The sequence below is a fragment of the Hypanus sabinus genome, chromosome 20 (assembly GCF_030144855.1).
Source record: "Hypanus sabinus isolate sHypSab1 chromosome 20, sHypSab1.hap1, whole genome shotgun sequence".
Lineage (NCBI taxonomy): Eukaryota > Metazoa > Chordata > Chondrichthyes > Myliobatiformes > Dasyatidae > Hypanus > Hypanus sabinus.
The window spans coordinates 18,943,347-18,967,336 of record NC_082725.1 but is presented as its reverse complement, the minus strand read 5'-3'; the positions used below and the strand labels follow the sequence as shown (position 1 = coordinate 18,967,336).

The 23,990-nt window shown below is 39.3% G+C and overlaps 2 protein-coding genes across 5 annotated transcripts in view; both read right to left on the bottom strand.

The window, feature by feature from the left end:
• The window catches only part of LOC132378340 (ubiquitin thioesterase otulin-like), a 54,973-nt gene extending 36,661 nt beyond the window's left edge, over positions 1-18,312 (bottom strand). Inside the window, exons 1-3 of one of the 4 annotated variants that reach the window (XM_059945170.1) lie at positions 17,976-18,312; positions 5,215-5,631; positions 2,100-2,255 (exon numbers count right to left, since the gene is read on the bottom strand). In XM_059945170.1, coding sequence (XP_059801153.1) covers positions 2,100-2,255; positions 5,215-5,444 — 386 coding nt within the window. In that variant the 5' untranslated portion in view covers positions 5,445-5,631; positions 17,976-18,312. Of the gene's footprint in view, positions 1-2,099; positions 2,256-5,214; positions 5,632-9,320; positions 10,101-17,975 lie in introns of those variants that run through there. The other 3 variants (XM_059945168.1, XM_059945167.1, XM_059945169.1) reach the window with 3 other exon arrangements.
• Positions 18,313-19,467: 1,155 nt separating this feature from the next.
• Positions 19,468-23,990, bottom strand: part of LOC132378341 (inactive ubiquitin thioesterase OTULINL-like) — a 44,442-nt gene continuing 39,919 nt past the window's right edge. The window contains exon 8 of the mRNA XM_059945171.1: positions 19,468-21,905. Coding sequence (XP_059801154.1) covers positions 21,726-21,905 — 180 coding nt within the window. The 3' untranslated portion in view covers positions 19,468-21,725. The remainder of the gene's footprint in view (positions 21,906-23,990) is intronic.

Sequence of the window (23,990 nt, the reverse complement as noted above, 5' to 3'; positions counted from 1 at the left end):
GACAAATGTTTGACAAACTGACGCTAAATAATACCTACTGTACCTGTTCCGACTTACTAAGAGAACTTCCGATATTTTTCGATCCCAATCCATGATAACCCACACACATCCTCCCATATACTTTAAATCGTCTCTAAATTACTTATAATACCTAATACAATGTAAATGCTATGTAAAATGGTTGTTATACTGCATTGTTTAGGAAATAATTACAAGGAAAAAAGTCTGTACATGCTCGAACAACAAGTGCTGGAAGAGCACTTCCGGGTTTTCGCGATTCGCGGTTGGTTGAGTTCGCGCGTGCGGAATTCGCGGATAAGGAGGGCTGACTGTACTACATATTTGCAGTGTGTGCTGCAGTTTGGCAACTTTTCTGTATGTGACTGCAAGGAACTGAAGAGAGTTGTGGACGCAGCTTAGTGCATCTCAGAAACCAGCCTCCCATCTATGGACTTTATCAATACATCTCTCTCTGTACTTCTCACTGCCTCAGTGAAGCAGTCAGCATCATGAAAGACCCCACCCATCCCAAATATTTTCTCTTCTCCCAACAGGCAGAAGAATTTAAAGAAAAGCCCAAAAGCATGTACCTGTTTTAAGAACAGCTTCTATGCTGCTGTAAGGAGACTATTTAATGGTTCCCTAGTACAAAAAGATTAGACTGTCAACCTCACAATCAACCTTATTATGATCTTGCACTTAACTGTTTACCCGCACCACACTTTCTATGTAGTTGTGACACTTCATTTTGCATTGTTATTGTTTCGTCTTGTTCAACCTCAATGCACTGTTTAATGCTTGGATCTGTATGAGCAGTATGCAGTAGGTTCTTCCACTGTATCTGGGTACACATGACACTAATCAACCATTTCCAATACCAGTTTCATTAATGAATCAGATTAAGAACTTCCATTATTTTAAATTTCTCTGCTATCCTTTCCTCATCATCAACTCACATTTTACATCAAAAAAATTAAAACCTGAGTTGATCAATGTGTTGATTGACACCTTTCCACTCAAAGTTATTGTGAATATTGGGCATTTTTGGCCAATGTCTCCTACTGAAAGGAAATTCTATAGTTCAGCTAATACAAGTTTTCTGGTTCATAATAAAGAATGATTTTTTACAATAATGTAAATGTTTAATAGATAAATTAATGCTGTAGCTAAATGCTTAATATATAACAATTGTTATTTCTGATAGATGTAAATTCCTTCTTAATATAGCAATTAACATCTACTGGAAATAACTATTATACATCTCTGTCCCTGAGAAAAATCAGTCACATTTCAAAGAGTTTATTTTCTCTCTATCTTGCTGTTTATAGACACAATTGACTGACATTATTTTAAGACAATAAGATATAGGAGCAGAAATTGGCCATTTAGCCCATCGAGTCTGCTCTGCCATTCAGTCATGGGCTGATCCAATTCTTCCAGTCATCCCCGTTCCCCTGCCTTCTCCCCATACCCTTTGATACCCTGGCTAATCAAGGACCTATCTCTGCCTTAAATACACCCAATCACTTGGGTCTCCACAGCCGCTCATGGCAACAAATTCCACAGAATTGCCACCCTCCAACTAAATTAGTTTCTCTGCATCTCTGTTCCAAATGGATATCCTTCAATCCTGAAGTTCTGCACAGTCATATATGAAACATATATTTTCATATAGTTTCATTATTTTACACTTCTGGGCATTCTGCACACTGGTTGTAGTTTAACTGTGAACTCAGACTCCAAGAAAGTTAATAAATGGGACTTGCTTGTAAGCATTAGAGGAATAAAAATGGTTAATTCAATTCACATTCAAATTAGAGTTTGGCATCTGAAGCCAAAAATGAAAGTAAGCTGTACAATTTAAGTGATTAAAACTTACTTAAATAAGCCCAAGTCAGTAACAAATTCACACAATCATATGGTAAGTAATTCAGGTTGCATTCAATCATCTAAAAACTTTGTTTTCCCAGAACCCCTGAAATAGTGAACAGGCAAATTTATAGTCTCAATGGTCTAGGAAAATACTGACTGCAGGATCTGTGTTATTGAAATAACTAGAACATGTAGGTCTGCAAAAAGGTGAATAGCATTTATTTTACCTTGTACTTTTCTCTGCATTTAAACCAGTCTTCTGATCTTCCATACTCATAACATCATTCAAAACAGGTACTGGTTTAAGCTCTGACTTGAGATTAGTATCTTGCACTTTGCTGGCAAGTTCCCTAAAGTCACTTTCAACTCCAGCCTGCTGCACACTGAAAAAAGACATTAATAATAAAGCACTCAAAATACAGCCAAAGTAATTTTTGCTTCAAGTTGCGTACACTACATTCCTTCGACTATTACTTCACAACTCTGTCCCTCCCAATAATGAAATGGATTTGATTGCTACTTTGCTCCCAATAATTCAACCCAAATAACATCTGTCTTGGTCTAAATTCACTATTTCAATGTCTGACAATCTAGTAATACCAAAAGCAATATGCATAGGAAAAAAATACATTCCACCATTAAACAAGCCCCCACACTATCTGTGACTAAAATGCCAAACAATCTTTCCTCCAACACCCTTTTTATTTCTAGTTTTTAACATATTTATCAGTCTTAATTTTAAAAATTAAAGCAAATATCATTGACATTCATCTGAATATGAAGCTTCAAAGTTCAAAGTAACTTTTTTAATCAAAGTATGTATATGTCATGGTATACAACCCTGAGATACATTTTCTTACAGGCAAAGTAAACTGAAAGAAACACAACGGAATCAATGAAAAACTACACCTAATATGTCCATCACCTGGCTGCCCCTATCACCTTCAAGCTTGTACTCCTTCCCTGACCCCAACCTTCTTAATCCTTTTCCAGTCCTTGCCTGACCTGCAGAGTTCCCCCAACATTTTGTGTGTGCTTGTATTTGTAAACCAATTGGTTGTTTCTCCGCCCCCATAACTGCCAATTATATTTTAAAGATTTATATACATTAGCCTTCTCCTCAAAGTCATTTCCAATTTTATGCACTTCCAGCTTATCACCATTCAGAAAGTGCTAGTATTATTCATTTCCTAATCCAAAGTTGATTATCTCAAATTTGTCTTCCATTAAATCAATTTCCCTAAACACAAAGTACACTGCAGATGCTGTGGTCAAATCAACACGTACAAAAGCTGGATGAACTCAACAGGTCAGGGAGCATCCATTAAAATGAGCAGTCAACATTTCGGGCCGAGACGTTGACTGCTCATTTCAATGGATGCTGCCCAACCTGCTGAGTTCATCCAGCTTTTGTACGTATTAAGTCAATTTCCCTGTTTTGTCAATTTTCTTATTTAATAAAGCTGATCCCCTCTCTCTGGATGCCAGCACTTCACTCAGCTTCTTTAAGGAAGCCTTGATGTCCATTAAGGAAAATAACTTGAGCTGATGGCAGCATCTTCCGCTGTAGCTTATGCTTCCCAAGTCAACTCTCATATAGTGCATGAAGGCAATTCAGACCTACCAGCTCGTTGGGCAAAAAGTGTGTTTGCAAGTCCATGCCAAAGCACAATGGCACCACTGAAACCGATGGGGCGAAACAACTAACATGAGTAATGTTAACAGCTTGTATTTAATAATTCAATTTTAAGTGTGAACATTCCTCTGCCCATGTGTTAGTGCTTGGATTTGTGAATTTTAAAAATACTTCCTGGATTTTTTTTGAATGACTTTGACAAGGATTCAACTTCAGTATCCTTTTTTTAATTAAAGTCAATAGTCAACTGGGATACAGATTTTTATTTCATCAAGTCATCCTTAAATATTTCACAAATCTGCAACATAGATTATTAATCAGATGCCACTATTCACAATTTGAGTAGCTGGCCATTATCCCTATTCTCTATTTCCTGTCACTCAAATTTCCTAGATATATCATTAAGTTGTCCTTATTAGTTTAAACTTTCTCCAACAGTTAGGCAAAAACTTTGCAAATGCCAACTTTTCCCTGGGATGGGAACTTTTGGTGCTGGGGTTCTTTTATTTACTGATGTTACTTTGCTTACAGTAATTTTAGCCCCTCAGTGGATTGGAGTGCTATTCTCTTCTGATGCAGTGATGGAATTGGTGTATCATTTTCTATTTTTTTTAAATTTGCAAAACACAGAAATCTTTCAGGGTTTCCTTTGACCCAATCGCTTTCTCCCCGGACCTAAAAGTACAAGTTGTATTAATTTCAGCGTCACACCCACTTCATAACCCTTATCAAAATTCACCACCTGCTTTCTTCAAATTCTTCCCCGTCACCAGGACAACTGTTGACTGATGATTTTCCTCAAGAAATGCTGGCAGTTTCAGAGGCAACTACTGCGTGTCAGTCAAAGACTCTCACATGAGAGTTCACTACTGGGCAACTCTCAAACTTCCAAATGCACCTCAAGTGCCAGCTTCCTACAACTGGTCACCCGAGCATCTTATCTCCATTAAAACTGGACGTGAGGTGGCTACCCTGCCACCAACTCCTGTCAGCTCCCTCTCAACATTCAAAACCCAACCTTTCATGATCATAAAGAAATGCAGCATGGAAACAGGACTTTCACCCACCAAACTACCCAGCTTTATATTTTTAAAAACTGCTAGAGGAACTCAGACGGTCAGGCTGCAACTTGCGAGGCAGAAGAACTGATGCAGTGTCTCGAACCCAAACACAGACCATCCTTTTGCCTCCACAGATGCTGTCTAAATTGCTGCATCTTCATTGTTTGGCTTTTGCTCCAGACTGCAGCACATACAGTCTCATGTCTTCGACTTTTGCTAATCGTACTCAAACCCATTTTATTTTCCCCATCAATTCCCCCCCCCCACACCCATTCTACCACACTCTAGCAGTTTACAGTGGCAAGTTAATCGATCCAGCTGCAAACTTCTTGGTGGGCATGAACTAAATGGGGTGAACAGCCTGTTTCCAGTTGAAGTACTCAACTGGCTCATGTCTTTGTGATGTGAAAGGAAACTGGAGCATCTAGAAGAAGCTCAGTCAGCCAAAGTAAGAACATTCAAACTCCACACAGGACAGCTTGAAGTTAGGACTGAACCGGGGTCACTGTAGTGAAGACATTATTTCTGTGATGGTTTGTATTACAAAGCTAGGAAGGAGCAGGTTAAGATTAATTTAGCATGCAAACAATCCTGAAAGTGATGAAAACAAGGAAATCAGCACAATTGAAAAGAAAGTAAACTTGCCTTTTTGCTGGGACAGCATCAGTTTTACAAATCTCAGCACAGTCAGCTCTGTTTTTTGGATCTGTCAAATCCTTATTGCCCACTGACTTTGGTGGAGGAATCATATGCTCCTTGTCATCACTTGTCCTGCATGAACTGGTTTTGGAGGAATACAGTAAAGCCTCTTGTTCAGTTTCAGCTATTGGGTTCCGCTCTTTTTGGAAACTTGCTTGGCAACACTTATTGCCCATTTTAATCAATACTGAGGAAGTAATCCATTGCTGTTCAGCAATCCTCTGTAGAAACAGCTGCCTTGTAATATTCGTTTAGTGCAGCGGAGTGAAGGAGAATCAGATTCTTGAAATAAGTATTCGCTCCTCTGCTTAAGTTTTGATGCTCACCAAACATAGCAGTGTGGGCTTTTTTTTTGGGACAGAGCTGCAATAGAAAAGTATTGTTAAAAAATAAAAATAGCATTCGCATTCTATGTTTTATTATTTGAAGAGGACTTATCAATTCAATAGATTGTTGAGATTCTTCTGTTCTGTGCATTCATTCATAACTTATGTTGCGAATACAAAATTTTCAGCATTTTTAAAACGTAACCAAAATTCAGAGAGCTAACATCAACTTTAATTTTTTTTTAATTATTATGTAGCTGGTATTATCTGGCAACCACCTTAACGATGGTTTAATATGATGCAACTGTCCAATTTATATTGATGTTTTCAATTTCATTCAACATACATGAACTTCACCCTGTATAATACAAAAGCTGATCAAGCAAATTAGTAGAAAAATTGGAGCTCTTGCAAGGAATCAAGATGCCAGTTGGTGATTTTTTTTGCTGTTTAATCTCTTCTGACCATCAGTTACCTCCTCTTTTTTCTCCTTTTCTAACATCTTAAAAGCTATGTATCTTTAGGTTTACCTAATTCTAATAGAGTGTTATCAGCTTGACACTTTTAACTCTATTCCTCTCTCCAAGGTTGCTCCCTAACCTGCAGAGAACTTCCAACATTTCCTGATTTCACTTTTGATTTCAGCATCTAAAGTTGATCACCGTTTTGTCGAGGTGAAAGTAGTCATGCAAATTGAGCTGCAAGGGATTATTGCTGAGGTAACAAGAAAAGGTTAAAATAATCTTGTATTTATTAGCTCCGAGTGTTTTAACAGTGTGGGTTAGCCGGAGGCTCAGTAACATGTGGTTTATAAGGAAGAATGAACCAGGAGGAGTTCAGTTAGGATGACAAATGATAGAGGAAGCAAGACTGAGAGAGTCAAGAATCCATTCTTCATTCAACCATGGGAACCAAGGAAGCATCTAGCACAAAACTGGGTGGATTCCCAAAGTCTGTCATGCTAAGATCAGCCCCTAACATAAACTCCTGCTTCACATTATTATGTTATACAAAAGAAGCAGCAGAAAATTTAAGAGGTGCAACCATGCAAAAAAAAATTTAAAACTACTTGAAATAGTTCTCGACTAAAGTGCTGCCAGATAAGTGCACTGCTTTATTTGACATTTAAAAGCAGAACGGTGTTAAAATGTACCGAAAGGGTGGAAGATAAATTGACATTGATTGACCATCACCAGGCTGCTAATTCCTCAGTTATAACCAAGGAACTCAAAAGCTGAGCTGCCCACAGCTTTGTATCAATAATAAACATGCTAACTGCTATGCTACACTTTACTCCAGCAGTGTTCAATTCCCTTTGCTGTCTCCAAGGAGTTTGGCACACAAGGCACACAAGCAGAATTAAGTCACTTGGCACATTGAGTCTGTTCTGCCATTCCATCATGGTTAATTTATTACCCCTCTCAAGCCCATTCTCCTACTTTCTCCCCGTAAACTTTGATGCCCTGACTGATCAAGAACCCATCAACCTGCACTTTAAATATACCCAATGAATTCCACAGATTCACTACCCTCTGGCTAAAGAAATTCCTCCTCATCCTTGTTCTCCTGTAATCATATGAATTTCTTCCAGGTGCTCTGCTTTCCTCCCACATTCCAAACATGTAGAGGTCAGTAAGTTATGGGCTGTGTTGATGCCCCATGTGTTGAAGCATGTTGCCCCAGCCCATCCTCTCACACCGTTAGAGACTGAGGCAACCAACACATTTCACTGTATGTTTTGATGTACATGTGACAAATAAAGTTAAACTTCAAAAGTTTTTTTGTTCAACAACTTAAGGCCAGGCACAAATCCTCCAACACCCCACCAGACACAGACATCCAACATAAAACTGACCAGCTTGCCGTTTTCTGACATTTAAGCACTTAATATAAAGCTGCATCCTCCCCTCACATTCATGGGACCTAATTTTGTTAAAAATAATCTCATGTTACACATTAATGTAATCAAGTCCATATGCACCACATTCACTGACTTCACCTCAACTACTCTGGCAATTATTGGTTCTAACCAATTTATCAGACATGAACTCACTTTTCCTATTTGTTCTGTTGTATCAAATTATTAATCTTTATTTGCCCTGTCACCACTTCCTTTAATAACAAATTTTAGCTTTTTCACTACCACTGATGTCACATTAAATGGACTGTAATTGAGTCCTGCTCAATCCTTTCTCAAATAGTGGGGCTATAGATGATCATTCTAATCTGCAGGAAACATTTTGGAATGGCTCTGGAGGTTGAAGAGTGATCCAACTTCCTTCATAGTCACCTCATTCAAGTCTGGAATAAATGAGACTGATAAACCTCCAATTTGGTTTTCCAGTTAAAATTGAGTGTTATTGTCCATTCACTCTCCCTTCACTTTTCCAGCTGGATTCTCCAGTTTCCTTTCACAAAAGGTGACTTAAAAGAGAGGTTCCTGAGCCTGAAGACACACACTCTATGTTTTAGGAAAAGCTTCTTTTCTCCACTATCAGATCTCTAAATTGTCCATGAACACTCTCACTATTCTGTCTATTTTGCTCTCTTTATATTCTTATGGTAATTTGTTTTTTTAAAAAAAATGTCCTGCACCGTACTGCTGCCGTAAAGCAACAAATTCCTCCTTCCCTCTCCCCTATGGTCCACTCTCCTCTCGGATCCCTTCACCTCCAACCCTTTACCTTTCCTACCCACCCGGCTTCACCTTCTAGCTATCCTCCTTCCCCTCCCCCACCTTTTTATTCATTTCCAGTCCTGAAGAAGGGTCCCAGCGCTAAAGTCCGACTGTTTATTCATTTCCATTGATGCTGCCTGGCCTTGAGAGTTCCTCCAGCATTTCTGTGCATTGCTTTTGATTACCAGCATCAGCGCAATTTCTTGTTTATAAAATCTAATGGCATATGTTTGTTATAATAAACCTGGTTCTGTAAATTTATGTTTAACTTCTCTGTCACGTCCAAATTCTGTTTCTATAGGTGATCCACCTTACATATTTTCCATTTGATGTCTGAAATAATTTTAAAAAAATATTTTGGTTTCTTACCGGTTCATTCTTGCATTTTAACTTTTCACTTTCTTACCAATATTTTGCCACAACTTTCACCAAGCCACTTCAAACAGCTCATCTCCCTTTCTCCTAGTCAAGGGGCAGCCCCAATCTACCCATGTTCAGGCCAACTTTCGTTTCTTCAGTGGTATCGACTCGCCATTCTGTGTCACTTATTTACAAAGTGATCAATAGCTGTCGGGAGTTATGACAATAACTAGTGCAGAAATCATTTAACACAAACATCATCAAATCTTCCCAACAATGCTGCTGCAACTAGCTAACCACGACTTTCAATTTTAATCCTTGAAGTTAATGTTGCCTTGAATACTCAGTATCATAAACATGGATTTTAAATGTTCACCTGTTGCTAACTGCACCGACATTTTCAACACATTTCTATTCCAAGATTTCAGCAGAGAGCAGCCATCGTAAACTCTCAGCAACAGAAATGGAATGGCTGTGCTGATGCTAACTGACGATGCTGGAAACCGGAGCAAAACTAAACAAACTACTGGAGGAACTCTGTGGGTAAACGGGCTATCTAGGATTTCCACCGCGAACGTCGACGAACCCTTAAACTCCTGCTAGACCCGCAGAATTCTTCGGTAGCTTTGTTGCTTTTTTAAAAAAAAGGTGGAAAAGCCGCAAAGCATTAAAGGCCTCTGCACACATACACTGACGCATTTCTGTTGGGCCAAACCACCATCACAATCAGCAAACAGTTCCAATGAAGGTAACATTTACTGCAGATGATCGCCCAGGCGATTCCACAGCAGACGGCGGCGTTTAACCCATCGACATACGGTTAGCCCCGCAGGATACTTCGGTCCTCTCAGAATCCAGTCGGCATCCTCCGGCTCGTCAGTCTCCCAATCCCCGCATCTGCTTGCGGTCGGCAACTCCAACGCGGCTGATCCGCACAGGACTCCACCTCCGGCTGCGGACGCTCCCCGCCGAAGCCGGACACCGAGTGCCGCAGGAGAGCGCTCGCAGCTCGGCCGAGAGTTTCTCCTCACCTGCTGGGCCGCTCGTACTGGCCCACACAAACAGGGAGGAAGCGAGCTTTTGGTTTCACTTTCAATGCAGCGGACTGTCGTTGCACTTTGTTCTACATGCGCAGGAAGCCTATCTTGCACGTCGCAGAGGACCAGCTATTATTTATTCAAATCATGTCTCGATTTTGTTCATTGGGAAAGTTCAACGTTTTTTTTCTCTCTGGAAGGGAAATCTTCCCAAAAACCACACCCCACCCTGTCATCGCAGTGATTGGATGCACACAACTGGCGAGGCTTGGATCTCATGATCTTCTGACAATGTAACGGGTTGTCCCCAGCACTCTGCTGTTGTTCAGAATTTCCCTCAGTTAATTTCTGGCGGTCCGAATGATCCCCCGGTTTCCCATGGGTTAAGCGTCTCAGCCGGCAAATGTCACTGTAAGGGCTGGGGGGGAAACCGCTGCTGCAATGCTGTTGAGGGTAAAACGCAGGGGGAGTTCCTCTACGCAAAGCATCGGTCGGTACCTGAGAGATTAGTGCCGGGCTTTGCAACACCCCCTGGCTGCGAGAGGACGCATTAATAAACCGAAATCTGCTTCGTGGTCGCAACGGGCTTCATTGGACATGGGTGCGTGTATCTGACCGGACAGTTTCAGACGTCTACCGCTTAACTCACAGTTAGTAGGTGCGCCCAGGTTACCCCGATACTTGGCCAGCTGAGGAAAAGGTTATCAGAGCAAAGCTCTGTTAAAAGAGGAAAGGAAGCAAGATACTCAAACTCCCAAGATGTTGAACTCCCAAGGAGTTCCCCACTTTTTTTATGCCATGGACGAGGGCTGCCAGATTAAAACATTAATTTAAAGCCAAACAATACTAGAAAAAAGCCAAATAAATTCCAACAGATTTTTCATAATCACATCACATGAAAAGCTCCAGATCCACGTCATTACTATCCTCTTCACAGGAATGAGTGGAACATACAGCATAAACCTTGTCTGATGTGAAGTGTGTTTTTTAGCATTTCTGGAGGTGAAGTCTTTTCAATATTTGCCTGAAAGCAATAATTCTGCCCTGATTCTTACATTAGCATCAAGAAGATTCAGCTGCATTCTGTTTCTTGCCTTTGTTTTAATGGAGGATACAAGAGAAAATATCCTGTCAACTACAGCATTGTTGACAGGGGTTATTAAGCAAGTAAGGGCAAATGTGGCGACCTCTTTAAATGCCTCATGGTGAAGTACACCAATCCAAAACTGTTCAGCGTCTGTAGAGAGCCCATCTTTCTTAAATGGGGCTTCTTTCCAGTTGACAAAAAGCATTTTTCTGTATTGTTCTTCAATAATGGTGACGTTGTTTCCTGCAAGGTGTATAAAGGGTAACTCGGAACACATGGGCCTTGAGTCTTGATTTATAATCATCGCAGGGTTCAATTTTGATAAGACTTTCAAATGTATCTCTCGCTGATGGAAGTCTCTGTGTAACTTGACTGAGAGCTTCTTCTGGCATAGACATACATCTTTCTTTGACATTTTTTTTTATTTCTAGATGGGCCTCAGCACTGTTGTTCTGCTGTAGGAACTTAATACATGCTGTTAAGAATTTGATACCAAAATCAACTTCATGAATTTTTTTTTCTGTCTTTTGGCATCATATAGTCTGTTCTGAAGACTCTTCTGGTGTAAGAATATTGGTTGGTACAATTCATAAGGATCAGCTTTGGTTTGCCGAAAAAGGCTGTTGAGTCTTTCAAATTCCTGCACAACAGGTGTTGCAAACTCAGACAAGTAGTTTTTGTAGTCTGACAACATTTCCTTTAGGAGTCTTGCTTTGAATTTAGTATCAAACTTTGATTGGGCTAGTTCAGCAGAAGTGAAATAAGGCTTTAGCTCTTCCCAGTTCATCAAAATATTAAACATGACCTTTCCAGGCACAAGCCACTGAGTAGATGAGGAGTTTTCAAAGGGGAGGGGGGCAGTTCGGGTAAGCTCAAATTCTGTAGCTGTGTTCATCACTCTAAACAATTCTTTGTATGCTTCTCGTCTTAATTCACTATGGCGAAACCAATTGGGTATTTCTGACAGCAAAAATCCAGTATTTGATGGTCGCTCAGATACTGCATATTGAATGCACAGTGCCAGCGAATGACAGATACATTTGAGTTGCACACAGAAAGGAGACATGTCTTTTAGTCTAGACCACACACAGCTGTTGCACCCAGCCACGTTTGATGCACCATCAGATGCAAAACTAATGCAATTTGCAAGATTCTGGCCACATCTTTTGAGTTCCTCGTCAATCAAATTGAATATGCTTTCTCCTGTAGGCTCTTGCACCGGAATTAAACCCAGAAATCCAGTTACAATTTCCTTTGTCCTATCACTTAAAAATCAAACTAAAATACACAAGTGTTTTTGTGTTGAAATGTCAGTAGATTCATCTATAATGATGGCATATTTCTTGTTTTTAAAGTCATCAATGAGATGAGTTTTCAGTGCAGTTGAAATAAAGTTTTTGATTAAGCATGTACATTTAGTTTTATGTAACTGTATGTGCTCCAGTATACTCTCACGCCCATGTGCTATCATGATTTCACTAAGGTGGTCAACTGTACGGATCGCACTATGGCAGGTCATGCTTACAGCAATTTGCAGAACTACTGCCTTAACTTTATCGTTATCTTGTCTAGGAGTCTTTGTTACATTAAGTTGTGTCTGGCCTTTTGATGGAGTTCTCCACTTGTGTTTCTCTGATTTTTCATGATTTGAAAGGTTACTAATTCTTGGTAAAATGTTGCAGTGGCACAATTTACAATAAGCTGTCCCCGATCCATCAGCAGCCTTTTGGACCCATACAAATGTTTCTTCCCATTTGCTATTGTACTTACGATTGCCATCATAAGAAGCTTTCCATTTTGATGACATGGCCATGGGTATTGATAATAAATGATTTATAAAAACAGCCAAAGGCATCACAGGTTCACCACAGAACGTTATTACGTATAGAAAGTACACTTCACGTCAATTTGTATGATTGTAAATCACATCCAAACGCTTCGGAGGTCCAAGACAAACTGTGGACCCCACCCTGCCGGCAGCCATATGTGACCGACCGTATTGCCGATACCAACCAGACTTGCCGGTTTGGCACCTTCTTCCACCACCCCCCCCCCCCCCCCCCCGTCTCAGCTGGCAGCAGAAATATTGCCAAATGTAACTGATCAGAAAACATTTTACTTAAAGGAAAATGTTTTAGAAAAAGGATGGTATATAATTATCGTGCAGATAATTTTAGCATGTGAAAAAGCCAGGAAAAAAGCCAAAAAGCCAAATGACTTTTCTGAAGCCAACCAAATTGGGAAAAAGGCAAATTTCTGGGATTTGGCTTAGAGAAAGCCAAACTGGTAACCCTGCATGGACCCCAGGTCGGTAACCCCTGAGAAGTGGCAGACTGGGGAAGAGTTTAGGAGATTGTGCAACCATCAGGTATTGCTGTGATTGGGGTAGGTTATCAATTACACTGGAAGACAATGCTGTGAAGACCAGATTATTCCAGGATAACCCAAAGGTAGTTGATCTTAGGTATGCTCAGACAAGCCCGATTGAAATCCTGGCCTGAGAATGGTCGTTACCCATGTGTCATTTCAAAAAAAAAAATCAGGTCCATAAAATAGATTATCTATCAGGTGGAAATGGCAATTTTTCACTTTGTGATAGGGGGCATATGATTTCTCTCCTCTTAGATGAAGTGGTGTGTACTGATTTAAAAGTTTGTTGAATAAACTACACTAAAGAGAACATAGAACAGTAGAGCCCCAGACGGGCCATTCAGCCATGATGTAGTGGTAATCATGATGCCAATTTATACTAAATATCCTCAACGATTCAGGAACAGCTTCTTCTGCTTCGCCATCTGATTCCTAAATAGACATTGAAGCCATGAACACTAACTCACTTTTTAAATATATATTTCTGTTTTTGCATGCTTTTTAATCTATTCAATATACATGTACTGTAACTGATTTACTTATTTTTTTAAATTTTTTTCTTCTATATTTTGTATTGAGCTGCTGCTGTTATGTTAACAAATTTCACAACATATGCCAGTGATATTAAACCTGATTCTGATTCCTGTTTATCATCTATATCTCCCCATTCCTTTCATATTCATGTGTCTATCTAAAAGTCTCTTAAACTCCACTACATTGTCTGCTTCCAGTACTACCCCTGGTAATCTATTCTCGATATCTACTATTTTTTTTTAAAAGAAAACCTTGTTCCTCAAATCACCTTTGAAGTTCTAACTTGAAATTGTGTCATCTGGTGTATGAATGATTCTACCCTGGGAAAGGATTCTGATTGTCTGCCCTATCTATACCTTTCATAGTTTTAAAAATCTCTAATTGGGTCTTCCCTCAGACCCTGACCCTCAAGGGAGAATATCCAAAGTTTGTGCAACTTTTTCTTGCAGCTCATAGTCATACCCTCTAATCCAAGCAGCATCCTGGTAAACCACTTCTGCAATTTCTTTACGTCTTTCCTATAATGGGGCAACCTGAACTGCACACAATATACTATTTGGTATGACTGGTTTTATAGAACTGTCGTTATGACTTACTGACTTTTATATTCAACATCCCAACCAATGAAAGCAAATATATCATCTCTCTTCTTTATCCATTTGTGTAGCCACTTTCAATGAACTATGAACCTGGACCCCAAGATCCCTCTGTACCTCAATGCTGTTCAGGGGTCTACCATTAACTTTAAACTCTTCCTTTCATTTGACCTCCCAGAGTGCCACTTGTCTGCACATATTTGTAACTGATTTATATCCAACTGTATTGTTTGATTGTGTTTTAAACCATATACAATTCTACCAATCTTGTGTCATACACAAAATTGCTAATCCACCCATCTACACTTACATCCAAATCATTGATGTGTATCTCAGAGAGCCCAGCACCGATCCTTGTGGAACAACCACCCTGGTTTCAGACTTCCAGCAAGAATAAGTCTTCCTCCCTTTATCTATCTGTTTTGGGAAAGCCAGCTCTGAACTCAATCTTGCAATTTACCCTGGATCCCATGCATCTTTATCTTCTGAATAATCTACCAGGAGGGACATTATTAAATGTCTTACTGAAGTCCATGTAGATAACATCCACTTCATTTCGCTCATCGGGGACTTTTGCGCCTCCTAAAGAAACTTGATCAAGTCTGTAAGGCATAATCTGCCCTGCACAAAGCCATATTGATTGTCTCTAAACAAGCTACACCTTTCCAAATGATGTAAATCCTATCCCACAGAATCCTCTCTTATAGTTTCCCCTCTACTGATGGGAGGCTTAATGGCCTATAATAACCTAGATTATCCTTATTTCCTTCCCTTAAAGGCACACCATTTATTATTCTCTACTATGAATCCTTGCCTGTTGCTAGTGAGGACAGAAGGATCTTTATCTCAATTTTCTCTTTCAATATTCTAGGATATATGCTATCTGACAGCTTAATGCTTTTCAGTAGACCCAGTACTACATCCTGCTTAATCTCAAAATGTCGTAGTCCATTAGTATGCCCCATCTGTCTTCACCATGCTATTTTGATTACTGAAGAATTTGAATGATTGTCAATTGCAAATGGCATCAATATTAATTCTAATGGAAAGGCGGGTAAGAGTTTAGTAAATAACCCTCATACTGTTTTTTCCAAAAGCGGAGGAATTTCAGGAATAGAAACTTCTGATGATTTATTTTGCCCCTTCTTAAAAGGAAAGCTTAGACAAATTACACCCACCAACATCCCAGAAGAAATCAATTAACAAGAAATGGTTTTCTAACTCCCCCTGCTGGAGCCATTTACACACATTTCAATGGGCTAAATGAGACAGAAATTAAATCACAAAACTACTGCTCATAAAAATTAAAACTAGCTTACCTTGTAACTCAGAATTAAATGACCTCTTGTGTATTTTTAATTTCAAAATATACTTCATGAAGTACAGAACATCGAAGTCATGTTTTTCCTGTTACTTAACATTAGAATGTCATTTGTTATGATCCATTCACTTGCAACTTGTGCTAATATTATTTTGTGACTGTATTGTGCTTTGTTGTAATTATATGTGCCTTATGTGATAAATATGTACTGTGTTTTGCACCTTGGCCCCAGAGGAACAATGTTTAGCTGTATACGTGGTTATGGTTCAAAGGTCAAATTTTCAAACATAACAATAAACCTGAACTTGAACAATCTTACTGTAAATTGTTTCTGGGGTTCTAACACAGACTTGTGTGTAGTGACTAGATGGCTCTAAAACTATGACCTCCTCATGGAACCTTACGTTACTGCACTCAATTCCAGTATACCTGAGCACGTAGGTATGGATTTTAGACTGCGCCAGTTTGTATTATTCAGCCATGGTCAACACTTTGCTCTGGAGCCCTCGGGAGTTTGAGACGGACAAGAGGGTACCTTTCACTGAACGGATAATTTCTCAGCAACTGTTGCTGTTTATGTCAGGAAACAACCACACAGCACAATATCTTTGTGGGATTAAGCTGAACAAAAGCCTGTAAATCTCCCTGGCTTTCCCAGCAAAATACATTTCAGACCAGGCAGTAGATTTTACAAAATTTGCATAAATTGACAAATCACATTTCACCCTTTTCAATCCCATTAATTTCTCCTCTACAGGTTACAAATGCCTATCTTATTTAGAAAGATACAGCAATTAACAGGCCCTTCTGTTCCAAAGAGCCTGCACAACCCAGTTACACCCATGTGACCAATTAGCCTACAAACTGGTATGTCTTTGGAATGTGGGAGGAATCCCACATAGTGGCCAGCTGATGCTGTGTTGCATAAAGGCTTGCATTGTTGTCACATATTAATCTTATTAGTCAATAATATTGACTTCAACTCTTTAATTTTTTATATTTATTATGGGAATGCTTACATTTAGGATGCAAGACCTAAGAAAGGCAGACAGCCCTCTGAGTCTCCTCTGGATTCAATCTTGGCCCCGACTCTACTTCCCTACTCTCTCGAGACCCCTCGACTTCCTTGTCTGTCAATCTCTTTAAAATATATCAATAACTCCACCTCCACAGATTTCTTGATTAGGGAATTCCAGAGGTATATGATCTGCTGAGAGAAAATAAAAGTCTTTCTCATCCCTTTCTGAAATGGTCAAAGTTACGTTCTTCTTTTTCTCAATAACTACATCTTGCAAGAATCCATGCTGTCAATCCTCCTTAAAATCTCATGTTTCATTCTTGTACAAGCCAATGAACACCTGATCCCCAAAATTTGGAGACTTAAACAGCATGTTTTATGCCAGATGCAGTCTCTCCAGCAGCATATAAGGTTACAACTAAATGACCCTACTTTTTTTTTTATTTATACCCCTTGCAATAAAAGGCCCATATTCCATCGACCTTCCTAATTACTCACTGTACGTTCATCCTGAATATTTTTGTGCTTCATAAACTAGGACCACAAATCCATTTGAAAAAGTATCTTGTGCTTTCCCAGCAAATATGACGAATAAACTCTTCTCAGGCTTCCAGCCAGGTACAGGTATCAATTATAACAAGTTAAAATCAATACCCATGCCCAGTTGGAAGCCCGAGAATAATTTATTTGACAGATCTACTTGTTTAAATAATGCTTCCTTTACATTTTCCTTTCCAAATGGGTAACTTCATGTCTTCCCGCATCATTCTCCACCGACTAACCTCTTGCCAATACACTTAACCTATTGTGTCCCTTTGTAAATATTTGCTAACACACCTATTTCTGCATCACCTACAAATTTTTCCTCAATGCGTTTGGTTCCTTCATCCAAGTAATCAATATAACTGAAAAAAACATTTGAGGCTGTAGCATTGATTCCCATGGCAACCACCAGATATTGATTGTCATCTGAAAATTAGCCAAATCTCCCAATTCTCAAGCTATGCTAATTTACAATTCACTATCCCAGGTGCTCTTGGCATCAATTGTAGATGTTAATAAGCCAATTTTTCTTCTTTGTTTGACTTCCTCATCAATGACTGGGTAAGCAGTGGGTGGCATGTAATAGTGGCACATTCTCTCAAAGGTGACTAGGTGGATAAATGTTGATACAGTTCAGAGAGCTTAATTAAAATGATCGAAGTGATCCAAATTTAGGCATCTAATACCTAGTACTTCTTTGACATGAGCAGTATTGATCTGGTTCCTTTTCAAAATTTTTTTAAGTTGTTTGGGTTAACAGATCAGAGCATTCATTTCACATTTGTGATTTAAATTTCTCAAAATAATTTGCAACACATAAAATGCCGGAGGAACTCACCAAGAATAAGCTGTTGACGTTTCAGTCAGAGGCCCTTCAGCAGGCTTCGGTCCCCTTCCTTTTCAACTGTGATGAAGGTTCTCGGCCCAAAGCATCGACTGTTTATTCCTATCCAGAGATGCTGCCTGGGCTGCTGTGTTCCACCAACAATTTGTGTGTTGTGTTGGATTTACAGCATCTGCAGGAACTCTTGTGCTTCACGAAATGCTTTGTTGCTTTAGTGAATTGTGATTAATTTTCAAAAGATACAAATTGTTAAAGATGTGGTGACAGGTCTGAATTTGTGGATATAAAATCTGCTGTATTGATAATTCTCTTTGCTTTCATACTGTGTAAATTTTCAGCAGCTTTTGGAATGTCCAACTGCTCATGTAAATGCAGAAGTTGTTCATCTGTAGGGTATGTTGTTGCACTCTTCAAGGATACAGTCATTGCCGAATCAGTAATCGGGCAAGAACTTTATAAAAATCACCATAAAATCACGTATATAACCAATTTTAGCATTAATTCCACAAATGATTGTTTCAGCTTGAGTCTTTTATAAAACTGAATACAATTTAAAATACACATTCATAAAACAATCACAGAATTTGTATCTGTTTAGTGCCCAAAGCTTGATGACATCAGTCACTACAAATGGCTGTAACAGTAGTCGTCTATTGTCAAAAACAGCTTGGTAAGAGGGTGAGAGAGAGTGTGAGAGTGAGTGTGTGAGTGTGAGAGAGTGTGATTGTGTGTAGGCATGTGTATATATATATATATATATATATATATATATATACACACACACATACATACACACACAAATGCATACACTTCAATACAGTTTAACAAATTTTTAAACAAAGTCTTTTAAAGTCCCCATTTCAAATATTTGGAATAAAGAATTCCACATGTCATATAGGTGCTATTTTACTTTACATTACAAAAATAATTAAGATTGCTAATTAGAATGAAATGTATAACCTTTCCCAATTTATCAAAAATAAAGCAAAATAAAACTACTGTTTGTTTGGCAATTGTCACCAAATGAAAAATACATTTTTTATGGAACCGATATAGGAGGCTTAATAGAAAATAAGTGTAATGATACATCTAATTGTTTTGAAGTGACTTTGCTGCTCATTTGTTCAAAATCTTGTAACTTACTGCAAGTGTTCAACTTCACTACTTTTAATTCTCATTTATTGTATAAATTATTTTAACCGCTGCGAACGTGCACCTATAGAACCAAACATAAAACTGAAAACACTCTGTGCTACAGACAAGCAAAGCCATGTAATGTGCTGTATCAATATCAGTTAATTACAGAATTACAAAAATGCAGGCCAAAATTAAATGTTAGCATACTTCTGCTGAAGTCCTTATAGGCTACAGGGGAGGAGGAGGAGGAGGAGGAGGGCAGGATGAAAAGGATCAGAAACATTAACAAATGCACCATCTGTTAGCATCAAAAAGAATTGGCATTTGTAAATCATTTGTTGCAACTCTCGAATGTCAACAGAATAATTTTAATTTTGAGATTTGAAGATACAAGAACATTAAAATCAAGGTGGCTAAAGAGCTCTTGCTGGTTTGATATTAAAAAAAAGAGCTATCTACAAGCACAGAGTATTTTACAGGCATGAAAAAATCAACACTACGTCCCTGTATTTACAATGTTGGTATGATGGGTGGGACGGGAGTTAATCAATGATAATGTTATTGGGTGTGAAAGGGGAAGTGTAAATGCTCCCTTCTGAAGATGTTTAATGCCCAGCAGTTGTGTGGCACCAATGTTATATGCCAGTGAGGAATCCGAGCCTGGATTTACCCAGGTCACATGGCTTATGCACAAAGAATGCTTCACTCTCTGATAAAACATGAATGAAGCTTAATGATATACTATCATTGGTGCATTTTTTTAAATGAGGGAAAGAACAGTAATATTAAATTTATGAACTTGCAACAAAGGGAAGTAACTTAAAATAGTTGAGTGGAGGTCACTACCTCATTATAGTGATTTCAGGAAATTGGGATGAATAACCTCCAACAACTCAAATTATGTCCCTTTGTTCTAATGAGGTTTCTAGTAACCCGAGTTCCCTATTCCCCATGGATCTCAGCTGCCCCTTAACGTCATACTTACTCACACACTGCCATGATGTACAGATCATTATTTTGGAGAGGTGGGGGGGAGAGCAAAATAATTATTCTTTCTTTCCAACTCCGATTGCATTTTACTGTACTAGAATCCCAAATTCTACTGGAATAGAAATGATTCACCATCTCCTGTCGAAACACCTTCTTCACAATGGTTTGTTTTATCAAAGTCTTAGCCAGTCCTTCAGTTGCCCTTTATACACAGAATAGATTTACTGTATTTTTAGGGCAATGATATTTTTTTTTAATAAAAAGAGGATGAGCAAAATATTAAATTTAAACAGGTATAAGAATGTGGAAGTTGAGCCTCTACACACCATCATTTGTGCTCGGCTCTGCTTCAGATTCATTTATTCGTCGCATGTACATCAAAAAGTGGTGAAATGCAATGAGTTTTTGGGTGAGCAGAAACAACAGAATAGGGACAATGTGTATTCCATAATTTGTCCTTCTTTGTCTTATGTGTCCTTGACAAAACTCACTCCACTGAAAATAACATTCCTTGCTGACTGACTGCCCAGTCAAAGTTCATCAGGACAACAGTGAGCACATTACGTAAATTCACATTTCTCAAATGTTGGGAGTGCTGCATCTGAAACGAAAGCGATGAGTCAACGGCCCAGAAAGGAGAGAAAAGAACATTAATTATTGCATTTTGTACAATGCTCTTTTGGGGGGATTTGTTTACTGATTTCCAATGTTTCCCATAGTTTAAAAAAACATTAATTACTACATTTTGTACAATACTCTTTTGGGGGGGATTTGTTTACTGATTTCCAATGTTTCCCATAGTTTAGATCAAAACTTGCACCCTTCAGAAAACTTTTAGGAATATTGGAAACGCAAGGTACCTGCACCACAAATTTATATTAAAAAAATAATAGATTTGGTTGCACGTAACACAAACACTACACAGATTTAATCTGTAGCCAATATTTCCATGAAGAAAGACTGGATCATCTAGGCTTATATATATATAAGAATTTAGAAGATAGGGGGGGGGGATCTTATTGAAACATATAAAATTCTAAAGGGACTGGACAGGCTAGATGCAGGAAGATTGTTTCCGATGTTGGGGAAGTCCAGAACGAGGGGTCACAGTTTAAGGATAAAGGGGTGATGCACTCTCGGAGACGGGAGGCAAACGATAGGCTTATATTAGCCGCAAGAGACCACGATTAGCAGCAAGAGACCACCACACAACATCCTGGAGACTGAGGGAGGAGCAGTGCCTCCAATTGCCTTTATATAGGGGTCTGTGGGAGGAGCCACAGGAGCAGTCAGCAGAGGGGCGTGTCCAGACAGGTATATGTAGTTCACCACAAGGGGAAGCCGAGATGAGGAAAAACTTCTTCACACAGAGAGTGGTGAATCTGTGGAATTCTCTGCCACAGGAAACAGTTGAGGCCGGTTCATTGGTTATATTTAAGAGGAAGTTAGATATGGCCCTTGTGGCTAAAAGGGATCAGGGGGTATGGAGAGAAAGCAGGTATAGGGTTCTGAGTTGGATGATCAGCCATGATCATACTGAATGGCGGTGCAGGCTCAAAGGGCCGAATGGCCTACTCCTGCACCTATTTTCTATGTTTCTAATAGTGATAATGTCAATCAGCTGCATACAACGGGAACATTGTAGTGTCTGTCATCTTCAGTCAGAACAAAAATGTCATGCCATTCCCTGTGGCAGTCTTCAGGATAATTAGATACAAATTCTTCAGTACCATGTTTATAGAGTCTGAAGCTTCTGATCCTCAATTTCAATGTAAATCCAAGGAGAAACATTTCAACCTATGAATAAATAATCACAGAAATAAGATTAAAAACTGTCAAATATATAAGACTAGATGACACGGGAGCAGAGTTAGGCGATTTGGCCTATTGAGTCTACTCCAGCATTCAATTCTGGCTGAATGCTTTCTCAGTCCCATTCCCTGAGCTTCTCCTATGATGCCATGTCCAGTCAAGAACCTATCAATCTCAGCCTTAAATACACCCAACAACCTGGCCTCCACATCTGCCAGTGGAAACAAATTTACCACACTCCGGCTAAAGAAATTTCTCTGCATCTCTGTTTTAAACTCTATTGTGAGGCTGCACCCTCTTGCCTTAGAATCCCTCACCATGGGAAACATTCTTTCCACATCTACTCTGTCTAGGCCTTTCAAAATTCAAAAGGTTTCAATGAGATTCCCCCGCATCCTTCTAAACTCTAACAAGTACAGACCCAGAGCCATAAAATGTTCTTCATATGATAACCCTTTCATTCCTGGAGTCATCCTTGTGAACTCCCCTTAACACTCTCCAATGCCATTTCTTAGATGAGGAGCCGAAAACTGTTCACAATACTCAAGGTGCGGCCTTACCAGTGCCTTATAGAGCCTCAGCATCACATTCCTGCTCTTAAATTCTAGACCTCTTGAAATGAATGCTAACATTGCATTTGCCTTCCTCACCACCAACTCAATCTGTAAGTTAGTCTTTAGGCTGTTCTCCACAAGGGCTCCCAAGTCCCCTTGCATCTTAGATCTTTGGATTTTCTCCCCATTTAGAAAATAGTCTGCACATTTATTTCTACCACCAAAGTGCATGGCCATGTATTTTCCAACATTGTATTTCATTTGCTACTCTCTTGCCCAATCTCCTAACCTGTCCAAGTCCTTCTGCAGCTTTCCTGTTTCCTCAACACTACCTGCCCCTCCACCAAACTTGACCCTAACCTGAGGCTACATGTCTTTGGACTGTAAGAGGAAACATGCAATCATGGGGAGAATATACAAACTACTTAGAGAGTGGCAGGCAAGAAAGCAAAACATTACCGGTCAACACACACAAAATGCTGGTGGAACACAGCACGCCAGGCAGCATCGATAAGGAGAAGCACTGTCGACGTTTCGTCAGTCCCGACGAAGGGTCTCGGCCCGAAACGTCGACAGTGCTTCTCCTTATAGATGCTGCCTGGCCTGCTGTGTTCCACCAGCATTCTGTGTGTGTTGTTTGAATTTCCAGCATCTGCAGATTTCCTCGTGTTTGCTCTTTAAAAACATTACTGGTATTTTTTTTCTTGCTCAGAACTGTCTCTGTGTCTTCACCAATTGCCATAACACCTCCAACCTTCATTTATCCCTTGCCGTACCCACCACATGTGGAGTCAGTTAGTACATATGAACCGATAGGCTGATACAATTTCAGTAGTCTGAAACCATAATGATCCCAACCAAAGAGGAAAAACAAGAGTGGAAGAGAGAGTGTGCTAATGAGTACAATAATCTAGCCCACTCATCCTACTCAGAAATACAAGTACAAATTGCAGCAGAGTCTGTAATCTTAGAATAGCCTCAATAGCCATCATTGAGACCACAGATAAAATGTTCTTAGGAAACAATCATCCACAGCTGTGAGGTACGGTTAGAAAAAGATGGTGTGCAAGCACGGTAATAAATTATTCATTCACAAACATCACTGGTGTAGCTGGCATTCATTTTCCTGCACCAACTGAACAGAGGAAACAGATGAGGGTCATTTTGAGCTGATTTTCTTCCTTGTATGACATTAGCGAACCAGGTGTCTTTTTTAACCACGAGCTGGTAGTTTCATTGCTACCATTACTAAAATTAGATTTTTGTTTTTTTTTAAAAACTAAGCATATTCAGATTTCTTTAGCCAACTGAACTGCATTTTCCTGAGCTGCCATGGCATTTCTGAATTAAACTTCCAGAACTGTTAATCCAGTAATTTAACTATATGCCACTCTATCCTTCCCCAAATGAGAATAAATGTGTGAACTTAGAGGTAGATTAGACTCCTGTAGTTAGTATACGTATAACCGGTATGATCCATAGTTCACTGAAAGCGGCAACAATGGTGGGTAGGGTG